This window comes from Pelophylax lessonae, assembly GCF_965119305.1.
Source record: "Pelophylax lessonae genome assembly, chromosome: 2".
Lineage (NCBI taxonomy): Eukaryota > Metazoa > Chordata > Amphibia > Anura > Ranidae > Pelophylax > Pelophylax lessonae.
Window position 1 is genome coordinate 82,775,744 of NC_138769.1, and position 18,441 is coordinate 82,794,184.

Sequence of the window (18,441 nt, forward strand, 5' to 3'; positions counted from 1 at the left end):
TTTTCTGGAAGTATTCCTGAGCCCATGTTGTGATTTCCATTACAGTAGCATTCCTGTATGTGATGCAGTGCCATCTAAGGGCCCGAAGATCATGGGCATCCAATATGGTTTTTCAGCCTTGACCCTTACGCACAGAGATTGTTCCAGATTCTCTGAATCTTTGGATGATATTATGCACTGTAGATGATGATAACTTCAAACTCTTTGCAATTTTTCTCTGAGAAACCCCTTTCTGATATTGCTCCACTGTTTTTCACCGCAGCATTGGGGGAATTGGTGATCCTCTGCCCATCTTGACTTCTGAGGGACACTGCCACTCTGAGAGGCTCTTTTTATACCCAATCATGTTGCCAATTGACCGAATACGTTGAAAATTGGTCCTCCAGCTGTTCCTTATATGTACATTTAACTTTTCCGGCCTCTTATTGCTACCTGTCCCAACTTTTTTGGAATGTGTAGCTCTCATGAAATCCAAAATGTGCCAATATTTGGCATGACATTTCAAAATGTCTCACTTTCAACATTTGATATGCTATCTATATTATATTGTGAATAAAATATAAGTTTATGAGATTTGTAAATTAGTCCTTCCCTTTTTTACTCACAATTTGTACAGTGTCCCAACTTTTCTGGAATTGGGTTTGTATATATATATATATATATATATATATATATATATATATCTAAATACACACATATATATATGTGTGTGTAAATTAAAAAAAAACGAACCCAGCTTACCTAAGCAGTTCAAGTAAAGAACACATACTTTCACTCTAAAAAAGAAGGAATACAAAATACATAGGATTATATGCTTTTTGCTTTTAGGGACCTAGGAGCATGAAAAAATAGCACAGTTTATTATGATGTCAAATTGTCAAATAAATAGCAAGTAACGTGTGAAAATCATACCAAAAAATATACAAAACTTTATCATACATAAGGCATAGTCCATAAAACATATATAAGGCCATGGTGAAAAACCCAAAAAGCAAATGAAAATCTTTCTGCCACCATTGTGATGACAAAGGGGAAATTAAAGACACCCAGTGATTAATGCCATAGGAGAGCAGCTCACTATCACAATCAACCCTCAAGATCACTGGAAATTCTGAAATGGCTTTTGTATAAGCATGTCTGGACTGCCATCGTTATGTACGACTCCAGTTTTTAGATAGATGCATCAAGATGGAAATCTGATATGCATATAAAAAGAGGCTAACTGTAGTAAAGCACTTCTTAAAAAAATGTTTAGGAAAAAATAAAAGGTTACACTCACGCAGGTAAAAAAGTGTAAGCATGTCATAAATTCCACAAATGTTACAGACTCATACTCTCGCACTACAAACCAGGCACACCAATGCTTAAATATGAACCACGGGGCAAATTATTTTTTTTAACTTAATTTTTATTATGATGAAAATGGGTAAGCATTAGATTGATATTGTTGCCATTGTGCTTTTTGGGAAGATGTCAATTCTGTTTTAAAAACAGGACCCAACAAAAAAAACCCAAAGGCTTCTAATTGTCCCCCAATCTATCATGAAAAAAATGTTTTGACCTAAATCTAACTAAAGAAGACAAAAATGTCACCTCAAATACATCTAGTTTAACATAGGTATTGCTGCACTAAAATGAAATCAATGTAATGATAATTGGAAAGTGTTGTTAAATCTGAAACACAGAAATTAAGATGCTATTGCTTGCAAAGTAAAATCATTTGGGAACTTAACAGCCAAATTCATTTGCAGTCCACTGAAGTGATTCTGCTTGTAATCACTTATGGTGCCAGCTGAATTAATCAAGACATGTATTAAATTATGAATTCAGGAAATTGTGGAATTTCAGACGGTCCAATCTCTAGAATCGCTCAACTCTAATGAATCTAATAATTTATCATATTGGAGTAACTTTCTTGCTCAAATCTTTTAATTAAAATTTCAGTATGGCACATGTGCACCTGACGTGGCATATACTATATGCGGACAACTATTATGTATAGTGGAGATTCAGAAATATTTCTGAACTAGCGGGTAACATTTTAGAATATGTTAAAGCAGAACTTCAGGAAAGCATCTAAATATGTAGACGAAATACATATTTTAAAAAAGATCAGCATTCCTGTTAAGTTCTGAAGTTTACACAGCTCTGCTGCACATCACAGCTCTCTCTATAGGAGAGGGAAACTGATCTTTCTCTGCTGCAGTTTCACTTTTGCTTACAGGTCTCCTCCCCAAACCCAAATACACCTTGTAACTGTACGGTAAAAGGAGAAGCAGCTCATCTTTCTGTCACTGCAGTACACCTGGTTGGCTCCTTATGCCTATTTTTCCTCCCCCTCCCTGAGCTCTGATATACAGACTATACAGAAGACCGCAAGAACTTGGTACTTACACTACTTGCATTTAACAAAATGCATTTAATGATGTACTGCATTAGTTGCATTAATGTATGTATATATATATATATATATATATATATATATCTTTTATATCTGCTTGGAGTTCAACTGACAACATTGTTAATATTTATATGAGAAGCATGGCATGTATTGTTGCTTTTAAAGCACAGAAAGGGTTAGAATTTACAAAAAACTTAAGTGGCTGGTGGTCAGAGTTACCTCCTCCCAGAAACCTTCTATCTAGCTGTTTTTTTTTTTTTTTTTTTAACAACATTTTATTGAAGTTTGTCAGATGTACAAAATAATAAGTGCAGTACAAAGGATTAACAAGTGTGAAGTCAAATAAAAACATTAAACTGTAAGAAAATCAAAAGATCCTCAGACAAACATCCATCAATTTATAATTGAATTGCCTAAAATGACCGAGATAACAACAGTTACTGGTCGGTCACTGGCAGAGCTGATCTCATAGTAAAACAGTTAGAACCTGAGAAACGAGGGGGGGGAAGGGGGAGGAAAGGAGGGGAGAGGAGGGATGAGGAGGAGGGGGGGGGGGCAGATGCAAGATATCAAACCCTAATACAGCTATCAGTGGTACTAGTTTTCCTGGAATTGGAGCCTGAAAAGCCCACAGTAATAGTCCTAAAGGTACAGATAAGTAGTGGGGCGTTGATCCATATAGTATCCTTAGACAAAATTCCTCCATAGTGATGGGGTAGTGAGTCCTTGGCGGAAAGCGCTAGGAAGTTGTCCCATTTGCGGTGGAAGACAGCTGTGCGAGAGTGTGGGTTTAGAGAGAGATCAAGGGTCTCCTTTCGTAGTAACAAATTCAGTTCAGAGCAAACTTCTGATAAAGTGGTTGGGGAGACCGCTGTCCATTGTCTCAAGATGGCCCTCCTAGCTATCATAAAACAAGTAAGTAGCCAGGGTTAATGGCATGCCAAGGAAGTCTTCTGGCGTTTTGGTAAGGAGGAGAGTAGATGATTCAAGTTTCCAAACAGAAGAACATATATGTCCTTATGGAGTTGGAGTCCTATTGTACAAGTGATGAATTTGAGGAGCTGGTCCCAGAAAGTTGAGATGCTCGGGCATAGCCAAAATTTGTGCAGAAGTGAAGGGTTGAGAGGCCTTGCACATAGTACAATGGTGGTGGTCGGTGTTGGTCAACCAATTTAAGTGTGGTATGTAGGCTCTATGCAAGATTTTGAATTGCTGTTATCGCCAGAACTCATTGTGTACAAAAGAGCAGGTGCTGTTATAGCCTTGAATATCTAGCTGTTTTAATAAAAGAACATAAAGTTCTTGATGTATTGTAATAAGTTCATTCAGAGTATGCTATTTCATGATCAATGTTTTTTTTTTTTTTTAACTATTTAAGCACATGAAGTCAATAAATAAATAAAATACATTGTTGGAGTTTTAAAAGTTTAGTGAAGGTTCAGTTGGAAAAGACATGTGTAATAATTTTTCTTCCTTTTAGTGAAATAGACCAATTAAATTTGAATTCTCTTGTGCTGGTTAGAACATTAAAGTGACATCTGACTGCTATTTTACTATACCTTTATGGTTTATCATAACCATCTTGGAAAGACAATGGATATGCTTCATATCAGTATCCCTGCAAAGAGATTAGTAATCTCTTTATTAGTTTTTTCTATCCATCATTCTTCAGTCTTAAGGGAGGCAATCTAAATGACACTATCAAATGACAGTAAAGATACATCTCCTCAAACTGCTGCTGATTAAATTAAACATTTAGAGGTGCATTGCCTTTGTGACGTCTTGTCAAAACTTTGGCATATGATGATGGATAACATATTATGAAATTTCTACTCTTTGGTGTTACAATTACTAGCTAACATGCCTCCTCAAATAATCGTTATTGTAATTAAGTAAATCATCAGTTTTCAAAAGCTTTTGCTACTCAATATAAACACATGGCTAAACAATACTGTAAGTAATAATATATATATATATATATATATATATATATATATACATACAGTATCTCACAAAAGTGAATACACCCCTCACATTTTTGTAAATATATTATATCTTTTCATGTGACAGCACTGAAGAAATTACACTTTGCTACAATGTAAAGTAGTGAGTGTACAGCTTGTATAACAGTGTAAATTTGCTGTTACCTCAAAATAACTCAACACACAGCCATTAATGTCTAAACCACTGGCAACAAAAGTGAGTACACCTAAGTGAAAATGTCCAAATTGAGCCCAATTAGCCACTGTCGTGTGACTTGTTAGTGTTACAAGGTCTCAGGTGTGAATGAGGAGCAGGTGTGGTAAATTTGTTGTTATCGTTCTCACTCTCTCATACTGGTCACTGGAAGTTCAACATGGCACCCCATGGCAAAGAACTTTCTGAGGATCTGAAGAAAAGAATTGTTGCTCTACATAAAGATGGCCTAGGCTATAAGAAGATTGCCTGAAACTGACGATGGCCAAGACCATCCATTGGATTAACAGGACAGGTTCCACTCAGAACAGGCCCCACCATGGTCAACCAAGGAAGTTGAGTGCACGTGCTCAGCGTCATATCCAGAGGTTGTCTTTGGGAAATAGACATATGAGTGCTGCCAGCATTGCTGCAAAGGTTGAAGGGGTGGGGAGTCAGCCTGCCAGTGCTCAGACCAGACGCCCCACACTGCATCAAATTGGTCTGCAAAGCTGTCATCTCAGAAGGAAGCCTCTTCTAAAGATGATGCACAAGAAAGCCAACAAACAGTTTTCTGAAGACAAGCAGACTAAGGACATAAATTACTGGAACCATGTCCTGTGGTCTGATGAGACCAAGATAAACTTATTTGGTTCATATCGTGTCTAGCGTGTGTGGTGGCAACCGGGTGAGGAGTACAAAGACAAATGTGTCTTGCCTACAGTCAAGCATGGTGGTGGGAGTATCATGATCTGTGGCTGCATGAGTGCTGCCGGCACTGTAGAGCTACAGTTCATTGAGGGAACCATGAATGCCAACATGTACTGTGACATACTGAATCAGAGCATGGTTCCCTCCCTTCAGAGACTGGGCAGCAGGGCAGTATTCCAACAACATAACGACCCCAAACACATCTCCAAGACGACCACTGCCTTGCTAAAGAAGCTGATGATAAAGGTGATGGGCTGGCCAAGCATATCTCCAGACCTAAACTCTATTAGGCATCTTTGGAGCATCTTCAAAGGGAAGGTGGATGAGCGAAAAGTCTCTAACATCAGCTCCGTGATGTCATCATGGAGGAGTGGAAAAGGACTCCAGTGGCAACCTGTGAAGCTCTGGTGACTTACATGCCCAAGAGGGTTAAGGCAGTGCTGGAAATAATGGTGGCCACACAAAATATTGACACTTTGGGCCAAATTTGGACAGTCACTTAGGGGTGTACTCACTTTTGTTGCCAGCGGTTTAGACATTAATGGCACACTGACTTTATGGTAAACTCACTAACTCACTTAATGGTAACACTAACTCACTTAATGGTACACTCACTACTTTACATTGTAGCGAAGTGTAATTTATTCAGTGTTGTCACGTGAAAAGATATAATAAATAATTTCCAAAAATGTGAGGGGTGTACTGACATTTGTGAGATACTGTATATATTACGGGTGGTTTACTTACTAAGAGTAGTTGACTGCGATTGTATTATTCCATTTTATCACTATAGTGCAAATCTACTTAAGTACTATATTATATTTTTAGCAGATGTACCTCCTGCTGAGTTAGAGATAGAGCTCTCCAATAATCAGGGAACATGTATTTTGTTGATTGCAGAGCTATAGGCCTCAGTGGGTGTATATCAGGCCTTTGCAGAGAGAAACCCGCTCCCATACAGGCTTTTCTACTAGTGCTGGATTTAATAGAAATTAACTGTAAGACTTTGCACACAATTTTTTATGCACCATAAAATGCATTACCCGCTTGCCGACTGCGCACAGTATATTTACTGCGGCAGTCAGCCCCGGCCAGGCAGAGTGACGTAGGTCTACGTTGCTAGCCTGTCACCGGGTTTTGAGCCACTGAGGCGCGCGCCTGCCTCAGCTCGTTCACAGAGGAGTCCGGGCGTGTGACCAGCGGACCCAATGTCCACCAGTCACACTACGATCGTCGGTAGAGTGAGAGAAAGGCGGACGGCTTATGTAAACAAGCCGCCTGTCATTCTCCCCTGTGTAAAAATGGAGATCAGACGGTACTGCTATGTAGAACCTTTGATCTCTGTTTTTACAATAGGAGACATGTCCCATCACAGTTAGAAACACGCCCCTAGGACACACTTAACCCCTCCCTCTCCAATACAGTTAACCCCTTCCCTGCCAGTGTCATTTTTACAGTAACAGTGCATATGTATAGCACTGATTACTGCAGTAATGTCACTGGTACCCCCAAAAGTGTCAAAAATGTCAGTCAAGGGTCCGATCTGTCCGCCGCAATGTCGCAGTACCGCAAAAAAAATCGCAGATCGCCGCCATTACTCGTTAAAAAAACCCACCAAAAATGACAAAAATCTTTCCCTTTGTTAGTAAACGCGATAACTTTTGCGCAAACCAATCAAAATACGCTTTTTGCGATTTTTTTACCAAACATATGTAGCATAAAACAAATTGGCCGAAAATGTTAAAAAATTTTGATTTTTACATTTTTTGGGGGGGGAATTTCATATAAAAAAAAGTGAAAAATATTGTTATTTTTGCAAAATTTACGCATTTTTTTGCTAATAGCACATGATCAAAAAATCGCACAGGTGATCAAATACCACCAAAAGAAATCTCTGTTTGTGGGAAAAAAAGGACGTGAAATTCGTTTAGGTACAGCGTCGCACGACCACGCAATTGTCTGTTAAAGTCACGCAGTAAAAAATCGCAAAAAAAACCCTGGTCAGGAAGGGGGTAAAATCTTCCGGGGCTTAAGTGGTTAAGATAAAAAAGCCTTCCTGACTTTACAACTCCTTTAATAAAAAAGGAAAGTTCTATTGAGCTTTAAGGTTCTTCCACTAGAAAGTGTACAGATAGCACTAAGGGCAGAACGGTAATGTTAAGGAAGTTTGTCGCTGACTAGACTTTGACTAGCTGTCACTTACTAGGCTTTGATCATGAACAAAGCCTTGTGAGCATCATGTCAAAGCTGAAGAGATATGTTATTCTACAGGTTGTAGTTGAGAAGAGTTATTAGAGCATTCATCATATAAATACAATCTTGAGGGGGAGGGGGCTAATAGTCTCCTTCATCCTCTCTCCAGGTTAGAGGAGAGAGGATGCAGGTTAAGAGAGACGTTAAAAGAGAAGTATGGTCAAAGGCAGACAGGGCAGGAGCTAACCAGGCATACTAGGGTAGTAAGTTCCAATCCTGAAGGCAAGCATGGGAGGAGGTGAAGAGGGAGTTAGGAGTGGAGTGAACAATTTTGGCTTTGTATGTTTTGGTTAGTATTTTTCATTTTATGCACTGGGCTGGTGGAAGTCAGTGAAGGGATTGGCAGAGAGTGGCAATTGCCACAGACCAGTTAGTAAGCTGCATAAGTCTAGCAGAAGCATTCATGATAGCCTGAAGGGGGGATAGCCTGTGTATGTCATTTTTTACATTTTGTGTATGGAGGTTGTGGACAAAGTCCCAGTGAATTGTTTGCTTTGGTTTAGAAAATCTGGAAGATTCAATAGAAAAAACTATTTTGAAAAAAAAAAAATGTTTTGTTCTATTTGAAAGTAATAGTCTGTTAATTATTTACACTGCTCACATGCTGAAGGATGCTACAGGCACCATAACATTCTCCACGGCTTCTCCAGACCCTTTCTTGTCTGTCACATGTGCTCAGGGTGAACATGCTCTCATCTGTGAAAAGCACAGGGCACTAGTGGCAGACCTGCCAATTCTTGTGTTCAATGGCAAATGTAAATCGAGCTCCACGGTCCTGGGCAGTGAGCACAGGGCCCACTAGATGACATTGGGCCCTCAGGCCACCCTCATGAAGTTTTTTTCTGAATGTTTGGTCAGAGACATTCACACCAGTGGCCTGCTGGATGTAATTGTGTAGGGCTCTGGCAGTACTCATCCTGTTCCTCCTTGCACAAAGGAGCAGATACCGGTCCTGCTCATGGGTTAAGGACCTTCTATGGCCCTGTCCAGAGTCCAGAGTCTCCTAGAGTAACTGTCTGTCTTCTGGAATCTCCTCCATGCTCTTGAGACTGTGCAGGGAGACAACGCAAACCTTCTGGAAGTGGCATGTATTGATGTGCCATCTTGGAGAAGTTGGACTGCCTGTGCCACCTTTATAGTGTCCAGGTATTGTCTCATGCTACCAGTAGTTACACTGACCAAGCCAAATGCAAAACTAGTAAAAAATTTAGAAAAGATAAGTATAGAAAAATATGTAAGTTGCCTCCACCTGTAAGACCATTCCTGTTTTGTAGTTTGCCTCATTGTTGTCCATCTAGTGCACCTGTTGTTAATTTCATTAGGCAGCTGAAACTGATTAACAACCCCCTCTGCTACTTAAATGACCATATATCCCAGGAGCTTAATTGACTTAATGCCTTTCTCTGATTTAAAACGTGTTCCTTTATTTTTTTTGAGCAGTGTATGTCAACACATTCCAATTACGTATTTACCACACCTATGTCTGAGGATTCTTGGACAAAATAAATTCAATCTGCAATATATGAATAGAATGTACAGTACAAGTATAGAGTTCGTTTACCTTTCACTTTAGGTCTGGTCATACTGTGTGTTGTTGTGTCCCAGGATAAAGAGAAAGCACGGTTTGGTAACAATTCATTATATCCCTCTCTCCTTCTGTAGAGAGGCTATATAAGACATCTTAATTGGTCACTATAATAAAAAAATGTACATAGGGCACAGCCTGATTGAAGAGTCTAAAAAAGGTTGCTATTTGCAACCCACGTGAGAAGTAATAAGCAAAAAAACACAACAGACAAAACTTTAACGTAGAGCAACAACACTGGGGAAGCTGGAAGGAGTGTAATATGTGGAGAACCACAATCAATGTTTTAATCAGTCCAGTCCAGTCCCCCCCCCCCGTGTACATTTACTGCAGAAAGACGGCATGGGCAGGCTGGATCACATACATGTACGTGATCCAGCCTGTTCCTGGTGAAGGGCATGCGCATGCTCTCACTGGGTACTGCAGGGTTTTGTCAACAGGTGTGGCCAATGATTTATGGCTGAAACCTGCTGATCAGCTGCAGCCAATCACAGCAGAGTCCTGTGTTTACATACACACAGGGCTCTGTATGCAGATCAGCGATCTGACTGTTTCTTCTCCGAAAAATCAAGGAGGAAAAAAAACAGCCAGACCTGTTAGTAAAAGCAGCACATATTACACATTTTATACTTGTAAGACACACAGTTAACCCTTTAAGTGCTCCTTAATGTTAACCCCTTCCCAGCCAGTGTCATTAATACAGTGTACAGTATTATATCTTATCACTGTATCAGTGTCATTATTGATGTCAGTGTCAGTCAATTAGTGTACCTCCCAGCGAGGGTCTGTTAGTGCCAGATTTCCCACCACACCATCTCAGTCCAACTTTAAGTCACTGATCGCCGCCAATACCAGTATGGCATCATAGCTGCTTAAATTGTAGTATATATACTATTGTTTGTAGACGTTATAACATTCACACAAACCAACTAAAGGCGCTTTTCCACTGCATAGAACCGTACCGGCTCGGCACGCTTTTGTGCTTTTCCACTGCGGTACCGCATGGTATAGGGTCGGAACGGTTCGGTACGGTACGGTATAGGTTTGCTTTTCCACTGCATGGAACCGAATGGTACGGTACGGTACGGCTCTGAAAAAACAGTACCTACTCGATTGTGGTTCCAACAGGTACCAAACTGGTACCATATCCCACAATCCTTTGCATGTAGTCACTACTAGCCACTGATTGGTCAGAGAATCACACCCACCCCGTTGTTATCCCACCCACTTAACTTTAGTACTACTTTAGTGGAAAAGCAAACCTATACCGTACCGTACCGAACCGTTCCGACACTATACCATGCGGTACCGCAGTGGAAAAGCAAACCGGGCCAAGCAGGGCCGAGTAGAGCCGAGCCGGTACTAGCCGGTACTAGCCGGTACTTGCAGTGGAAAAGTGCCATAATATACACTCTTAGGGATTATTTTTTTTACCAAAGACATGTAGAAGAATACATGTTGGCCTCTATGTATGAAGAAACAAGGTTTTTGTTTTTTATTGGATATGTTTCATAACACAAAGTAGAACATTTTGTTTCTTTTTGTTTTTTTTTTTTCAAAATGTTCTGTCTTTTTTTTAATATAGATTTAATTTGCATACAGTGTTGTATGACTGCACAATTGCCAGTTAAAAGAGCTCAGTGCTGAATAGCAACAAATGTTGTGGTCGGTCATGAAGGGAGTAAAACCTTCCAGAGGTCAAGTAGTTCAATTTATTCCCATATATCAGAATACCTATTGAATATACAGTGTTACACAAACAAAGTTGTATATGGTACCAAAAGCTAATTAATACAGTTCTGGCTAGGAGTGAATGAACTTAGTAAAGTTTAGTTTGTAGGAGGTTCAGTAAATCCAGAAAAAAGTCCAGTAACATCAAGCATAATGCTAAACTCCATTAATGTCTATAGGAGCTGATTCTTGCTATATTGTCATGCCTTTTTAAGGCCAATTGCCAAGCTTTTGTTAAAAATGGGTATGGGCAGCTGGGTACTACCATGTGGGGCATGTACCAATGAAGAACAAATAAAAAAAATACTGTTCAGTGAGGAATTAAGCTTATAATGTGGTGTAAAGGGAAACATTGAAAATGCATTAATCCTTTAAAAACATGCTTGGGGGATTTCTTAAACTTGCATGAGAAGTTCTGGAGGCAGTTCAATTTTCTACTTTAAAAGTGATGTTGTTCGCGGCAGTAGCATTACCAATTCTAAATGACAGATCACAGCCAGCTTATTTTTATAAACTGGCTGGGGATTCTGGTTGACATAATTGACCAAATACACTGCATGAATGAGTAAGGGGGACACACACACACACACAAACATACAACTTTATTATAGAAAAAATAAAATGAATTCACAATGCAAATCCATTGTCAGCATTGTCCAGTGATGAAGATCCATGTCAATTATGATAAACAATGACTGCCAACTTGCTTTAAAAAAAAAAAAAAAAAAAACACCTACCGTCTGCTTCAGGTGACTGCTCACCATTAATGACAGCCCCCAGCTTTTTGGGTGATTGTAAACAGAGGAATTGGCCAAATATAGGCATAATCGTATTTGTTCAATGACATCACTAAGCATACCCTGTGATGTCACTGAGCAGAAATGGTCATTACATCACTTGGGACACCCTGACCCATTTGTTTGCATTCAGATACAGGGCAAAGGGGCTGGGGGCTGTCATTCACAGTGAACAGTCATCAGAAAAGGATGTGTAGGCTTGTTTTGTTTCAGTGGTCCATTTGGATCATTGTTCATCAAGATTGACAAAGACCACCATTGGTGGACAACATGATGGCAATGAATTTATACCATGTGACAGTTTTTTTTTCAAACTTTTGTTTTTCAAACATCTGTACTATGTACCCCTATACTCTTTCATATGGGGGGTGGGGAAGCACATGAAGACACCTTTATTTTAAACAAGGCTTCCAGATTCTGGTAAGTACCCCTGGCCCTTGTCCTCATCAGCATAGGGACCCTTGTAAGGTACCCCTCACTGCCCTCACTGCCCTCACTGCCCTCATTTTCCTTTATTTAGGATCCATAACAGATCCAAAGGGATGGCCCCTTTAAAATAAGCAGGCTTCTAGATGCAATTTTCCCTATATTAATGGGTAAGGTGTACATGATACCTTTAACCATATTTGCTCAATGACATCACCCAGAAATCTCAACCGCTTAGATGATAGTAATACAGTCAATAAATGAATGACTTCCTGCTGTTTTCAGCTTGAGGTTTGGTTGAGAGGATGACCTAAACAGTTAGACTACTTCAATAATCATGAACAGGCAGGGTTAGGTGCAAACCCTGCACTTCCATGAACCCTAACTTTATTCCTTCCTGTTGAGCATGCCAATGTTCACGCACTTCTACTTTCATTTCAAATGATAGGTCCCCATCCAGCTGCTGAATGTCAACAAACCAGCTGGGTATTCTGTGTGACATCAGCCGGGACCCCCCCAGCCAGTGCCAGTCAGTGCACAAACACGAGGTGGCTGGGGAAAAGTAATTTTGTGGCAGTAGCACCATCACAAATTGACATCAGCTAGGGGGTTTGGGTGAGCAAACTTTCCAAGTATGGCATTGTTCTTCCCTAGTCCAAACATTCTTTTGCACAATTATGGAGAGATTGCTTATTTGCACACCAGTGCTTTTTTTATTATTAATGTATTTATGAAATCATAATCATTATTTATTTATTCATGTATTTGCTGATTTTGTATTAGTGTTACACTTTTGCATTCATTTTCATTACCCTATTCATTCTATTTGCAATACAGGAGAAATGATGCACATTTATGAAATCACTATTATTTCCTTACTATTTATTTATTGATTTTGTTTTAGCACTGCACTTCATGGATCACAAACATTATTTTACCTAGATGTAGACTCAAGCAGCAATCTACATTTTAAAAGAAATGTAATTTCTTTTAAAATTACAGAAAACTGTCATTTTTTTTCTAGGAACGGAAGAATGATTGAAGAAAATGAAAAGTATTTATTAAAAGACGATAACACAGAATTAACCATTAAGAACATTATCAACGGTGATGCAGGCTCCTATACCTGCAGAGCAACAAACAAAGCTGGAGTCACTGAAAAACAGTCCTTTCTACAGGTGTTTGGTAAGTCTGTTATATTATGTACTGCTGGCTTCTTTTACAACATAACTGTTGCAGATAAAACAATACCATGCTTAACCATGTATTAAAGGGTATGTAAAGGTGAAAGGCGATGTTTGTTTTTCATTTTGGGTAGCATAGGGAAAGTTTAGACCTTATTCTTTTTTTTGAGCTTCTATTGCTGCCCTTCTTCTTTTATTGTTCTACTTGCTGGACAAATTAACCTTTCTATTTTTCCTGGTGACCATTGTTTTAAAGTAAAAAATATCAGGGCAAGAGGTGAGGAAAAAGGGTCCCATGGGGGCACCGACTCTGATGACAACTCTACAATCTCTATTATGGGAATTCTGTTTCCTCTCTCTCACTCTTTCTTGTTGTGTCTCTAGGGCAAGAAGTGAAGGGTAATCTCTTCATCAGGACTCAGACAGCCAAAAAGAACCTGTTGGGGGCTTTAACCTTCCATACTTTATTTAAAACTAACTCAATATATACTTTAAAAGGGTATTTATTTACAATAAAACACTGTTACATTTGCTTTCTGTTAATGCGGGAAGAAACTCAATCATTTGCTGAGATGACCATAATGGAAATGAAATGTCCAGCAAATAGAATAAGACCCCACGTAATGGCTGCAGCATAAAAATGAAACCGGGAATTCAGCACAAGTGCAGAAATCTCAGCAATGAAATCTTCAAGATATAAAAGAATTCAGTGGGTGATTTAAGTCTCTAGAAAAAAATGCTCATGGACACCACTAGAGGGCATTATAGATGGGAGATGGTCTGTTCGTACTGTATATTCCAGTACAGTGGTAGCCATGAGAGGTTTCTGCAGAAAGAGAAATGAAGGTAAACATTCAGCTGCATAGCTGCTGGATTGGTGTCTAAAACGTGTGCTTATCAGCAGATCAGGTTCCCATTAAAACAGTTATTTTGTCAGGCTGCGGGAACATTTCAAAATAAAGAATATGAGGTGGTGAAAGTACATTTATCTTTTTATAACTCCTTAATAATCGAAATACTGTAACTGTGAAAGCATTATCACTTTTGAAATTTGAATGATAAATAATTTGCAAGTTTGTAAAGCGTTATGTTTTAGGCAGCAAGTAACGTGATAACTAATGTGTGATTGCTGTTAAATTAATACCAAAAATGATAAAATGTAAAATAATGAAAGTTGTGGATGAGCAAGTAAACTTTATTTAAGATTCTTATCAGGTTGCAAGATTTTATTTGTGTCATCTATTTTAGGGTAGCTGTACATAACATTTAGGGTGGGTCTTTCTATGAACAACAGAACAACATCAACATACCAGGACCCTAGTTCAACATCTTTAGTCTTCTAGTCTGTCTGCAATTCACTTCTACCTTGCTGTAACCATCGGGAACTGCATAGACTTTTCCCTGCAGCACATAAGCCACATTGCCTGTCTGCAATTCACACCCACCTCACTGCAACTATTGGTAACTGCCTAGACCCTTTCCTGCAACACAAAAGCCACTTTGCCTGTCTGTTTCACATCTGCCTCACTGTAACCATTTGTAACTGCTTAGACCCTTCCCTGCAACATAAAAGACATTTTGCCTGTCTGCAATTCCCATCTCCCTCACTGTAACCATTGGTAACCACTGACTACACTCTTCTCTTAAACACTGGACTACATTGCATGACTGAACTCAACGTCTGCATGCTAAGCCTTTAAAAAAAGAAAGTTTGATGGGCGCTCATGCTAAGAGATGGATCTTCAATGAAGCAGTCTCGAGGGGGGGGGGGGGTGTAGCCAGACTGATAGGTAGACTTTGAAGGTGCACAGATGTATAGCGCTTACATCAAGGGCAGCTCTTTAGGGCCGAAGCAAAGTCCCACTGACAGGCAAAAAAGGAAGAAAGATACTGCTCAGTGTAGCAGAAGTAACTTTATTTAATGACACACACATAAACTTACATGGAGGCAAATGTATATCCTCATGGCTGGGGGTCCCTTCCTGGTCTACGGTGTTCCCGTTCTTAAGCTGGCCAGCAGCTGGGAGATGACACTGCAGGGAGGACCAATCGGAGGGACTGAATGAGATCGAGGCAGCGGTGGAACGAATGCCTCACTGATGGACCGCACGAGCGTGATGACGTGGAGGGGCGGTAACGCGTGGAGACTTTAAAACTGCTGTTTGTACTTATATTCTTTTGTTTTTGTTTTTTGCAAGTCGCACTTACCTTTTTTTATTATGCTGCCTTGGGCAGGATCAAACATTTAGGCTTATCTTACTGTCTCTCTCTTGCTTGCACTCTGTTTAGGTCAGTAAACCCCCACTCTCACATGTGCCTTTTTTATTAGCTCTTGAATGAATAATTGCTAACCTTCCTACTCCATCATAGTATAAGTTCAGTTCAACTCCATGGACAGCTTGCGAAGTTAGGCTTGCCACTTCTTGCGCAAAGTGCCACTTTGGTGTTAAGTGCCTGGCACTTTCAACACAGCACTTTAACTTAGGCTTCATACTTAGCTGTCTGGAAGTTCCCTTTCATTTTTTTTCCATCAGCCTTCTTTTCCCCCCTCTCTCCACCCTCCAAAATGTTTATACTAATCTTCTTTGCAAAAACATCATCTCTCCTCAAACACTCTTTTATTTACCCCCTCTCCACCCCACAACCTGTACATATCTTCCTCCCTTTTGCCCTCTCAATATTTCTGAAGTTATCACCTTCTGCTTATTTTGAGCCCACAAAATGTCACCACTTCCACTTCACTGCAGCACCTGCCTCGTATAAATCCCATTCCCACCTTACCACCCTCACCCTCCTACTACTTCTAATGTCTGGGAATATTGCGTCAAACCTTGGCCCTCTTTTAGCAAACTCTCACCTATAGAAATTGGCAGTCTACCTCCTCTGACAGGGGTCGTAACTCCCACTCTCTTATTTCAATTCCCCTGAATCCACCAGTCAGCACCTCTGTTATGTGTGCCCTTTGGAATGCCCGCTCAGTCTCTAAAAATCTTGCCTATGTCAATGATCTTTTCCTCTCCATCTCCCTAAATCGACTTGCTTTTACCAAAACCTGGCTCCAGGAATCCGACACTGCCTCCCCAGCTGCCCTCTCCCATGGTGGCCTCCTCTGGACTCACTCATTCAGACCCAGCAGATGAAAAGGAGGTGGAGTTGGACTCCTCCTCCCCCCTCAAAGCATCTTCCAGGTTCTTCATACACCTCCCTTTCTTTCCCTCTGTTTTTTTGAAGTGCATTGAATTCGTCTTTTTCTCCAGTTTGTTTGAGGATTGCAGTAATTTACCAGCCTCCCTGTCCAGTGTCATACTTTCTCGACAACTTCTCTGCATGGTTACCCTGCTTTCTCTCCTCTGAATTACCTGCCCACAACATTCCACTGAAATTGCCCTACTAAAACTCAGCAACGACCTACTAACTTTTAAAAACCATTAGCCAGTACTTCATACTCATACTCTTGGACCTTTCTGCTGCCTTTAACACAGTGGACCACCCACTTCTCCTCAACAAACTCTATTTCCTTGGACTCTTACATGTTCTCCTCCTACATAGCTCAGTGCACTTTCAATGTAACATACAACACCATCTCCTCTGCTTCTCTTCCTCTTTCTATTAGGATACCCCAAGGCTCTGTCTTTGGGCCCCTCCTATTCTCTCTTTATACCTCTTCCCTAGGCCAGTTGATAACCTCTCATGGCTTACAATACCACCTCTATGCTGACGACACCCAGATCTATCTCTCCACTCCTCAACTTACCCCATTCAATCCCCTCAAGTAATACAAACTTACCGGGCAACATATTAGTATAGATGTCGCACCACTTTCTCAAACTCAATTTTTCTAAAACTGAGCTTATAATATTTCCTCCTCCTGAATCCCCTCCCCGTGACTTTACCATTGAAATCAATGGCACAGCCATTGTTCCTTCCACACATGGCAAGGTGCTAGATGTAATCCTAGACTCTGACCTCTCCTTCAGGCCCCACATCCAATCATTGGCTAAATCATGCCGCCTTAACCTCCTCAAAATTTCCAGAATTTGCCCCTTCCCCACTATAGCACCACAAAGAAACTTATTCACTCTTTGGTTATTTCCTGACTTGACTACTGCAACTCTTTCCTCACTGGCCTACCTTTACACAGCCTATCCCCCTTCAGTCTATTATGAATGCTGCTGTTAGACTAATACACCCTACTAACCGATCCATGACTGCTGCTCCCCTCTGCCAATGCCTTCACTAGCTTCCCCTACCCTACCATAAAAATTCAAAATACTTTCCACAACATACAAGGCAATCCACAACATCGCCCCCAGCTATATCAACAAACTCATCTGCAGATATCTCCAAAATCATCCTCTCCGCTCCTCCCAAGACCTCCTGGTCTCTAGCTCCACTGTTACCGCCTCCCATGCTCACCTCCAGGACTTTTGCAGAGCCTCTCCCACCCTCTGGAACCCCCTGCCCCAATATATCTGGCCATCCCTTACCCTGTCTGTGCTTAAATGATCCCTGAAAACTCAATTACTAAAACGTATTCAGGGAAGCCTACCTCACCTCCACCTAAGAACTGTACCCGGGTCACCTCTACCAGATCATTTAAGCAGCTATTACCTTTTCTATCACCTCCCTCTCCCTTTAGACTGTAAGCTCCATGAACAGGGCCCTCCTATTCCTACTGTATTGAACAGAATTGTAATTGTACTGTCCCCCCTCTACATTGTAAAGTGCTGTGCAAACGTTTGGTGCTATATAAATCTTGCATAATAATAATATAGAAATACCCACTATTCCAGAGCTTACATCTCCAACCAGTTTGATCCCCTGTATCTAACATTTTGCATTACTACCTATACCTCTAATCCGCAAAGCTTATAGCCCTTTATTCTTACTTAACACCCACAACTCATTTACTCCCCTTTTACTGTGCACAGTAGATCCCCTCTCCTCCACAAAAAACCTCCAAGTGCTGAGGTTTGAAAGAGATGTGAATATAGCTTGGTAGAACAAGGGCCCAGTTGCAATTACAACCTTTATTTCTCTGTTTTTACAACATTGAATCTATCTTGAAAAGCTCAGGACCTACCACAATCATCTGCATAATTTGTGCAATAAGGAAAGTAAATCATAGAGATGTTTAAACAAGTTGAAGAAATATAGGAATCTGGTGTTCTGTTGGCA

At 40.3% G+C, this 18,441-nt stretch overlaps 1 protein-coding gene across 3 annotated transcripts in view; it reads left to right on the top strand.

Annotated features, from left to right (window-relative positions):
- NCAM2 (neural cell adhesion molecule 2) overlaps window positions 1-18,441 on the top strand; it is a 491,943-nt gene that overhangs the window by 307,869 nt on the left and 165,633 nt on the right. For all 3 annotated transcript variants that reach the window (XM_082247052.1, XM_082247051.1, XM_082247053.1), the window contains one exon: window positions 13,104-13,264. In XM_082247052.1, coding sequence (XP_082103178.1) covers window positions 13,104-13,264 — 161 coding nt within the window. The remainder of the gene's footprint in view (window positions 1-13,103; window positions 13,265-18,441) is intronic.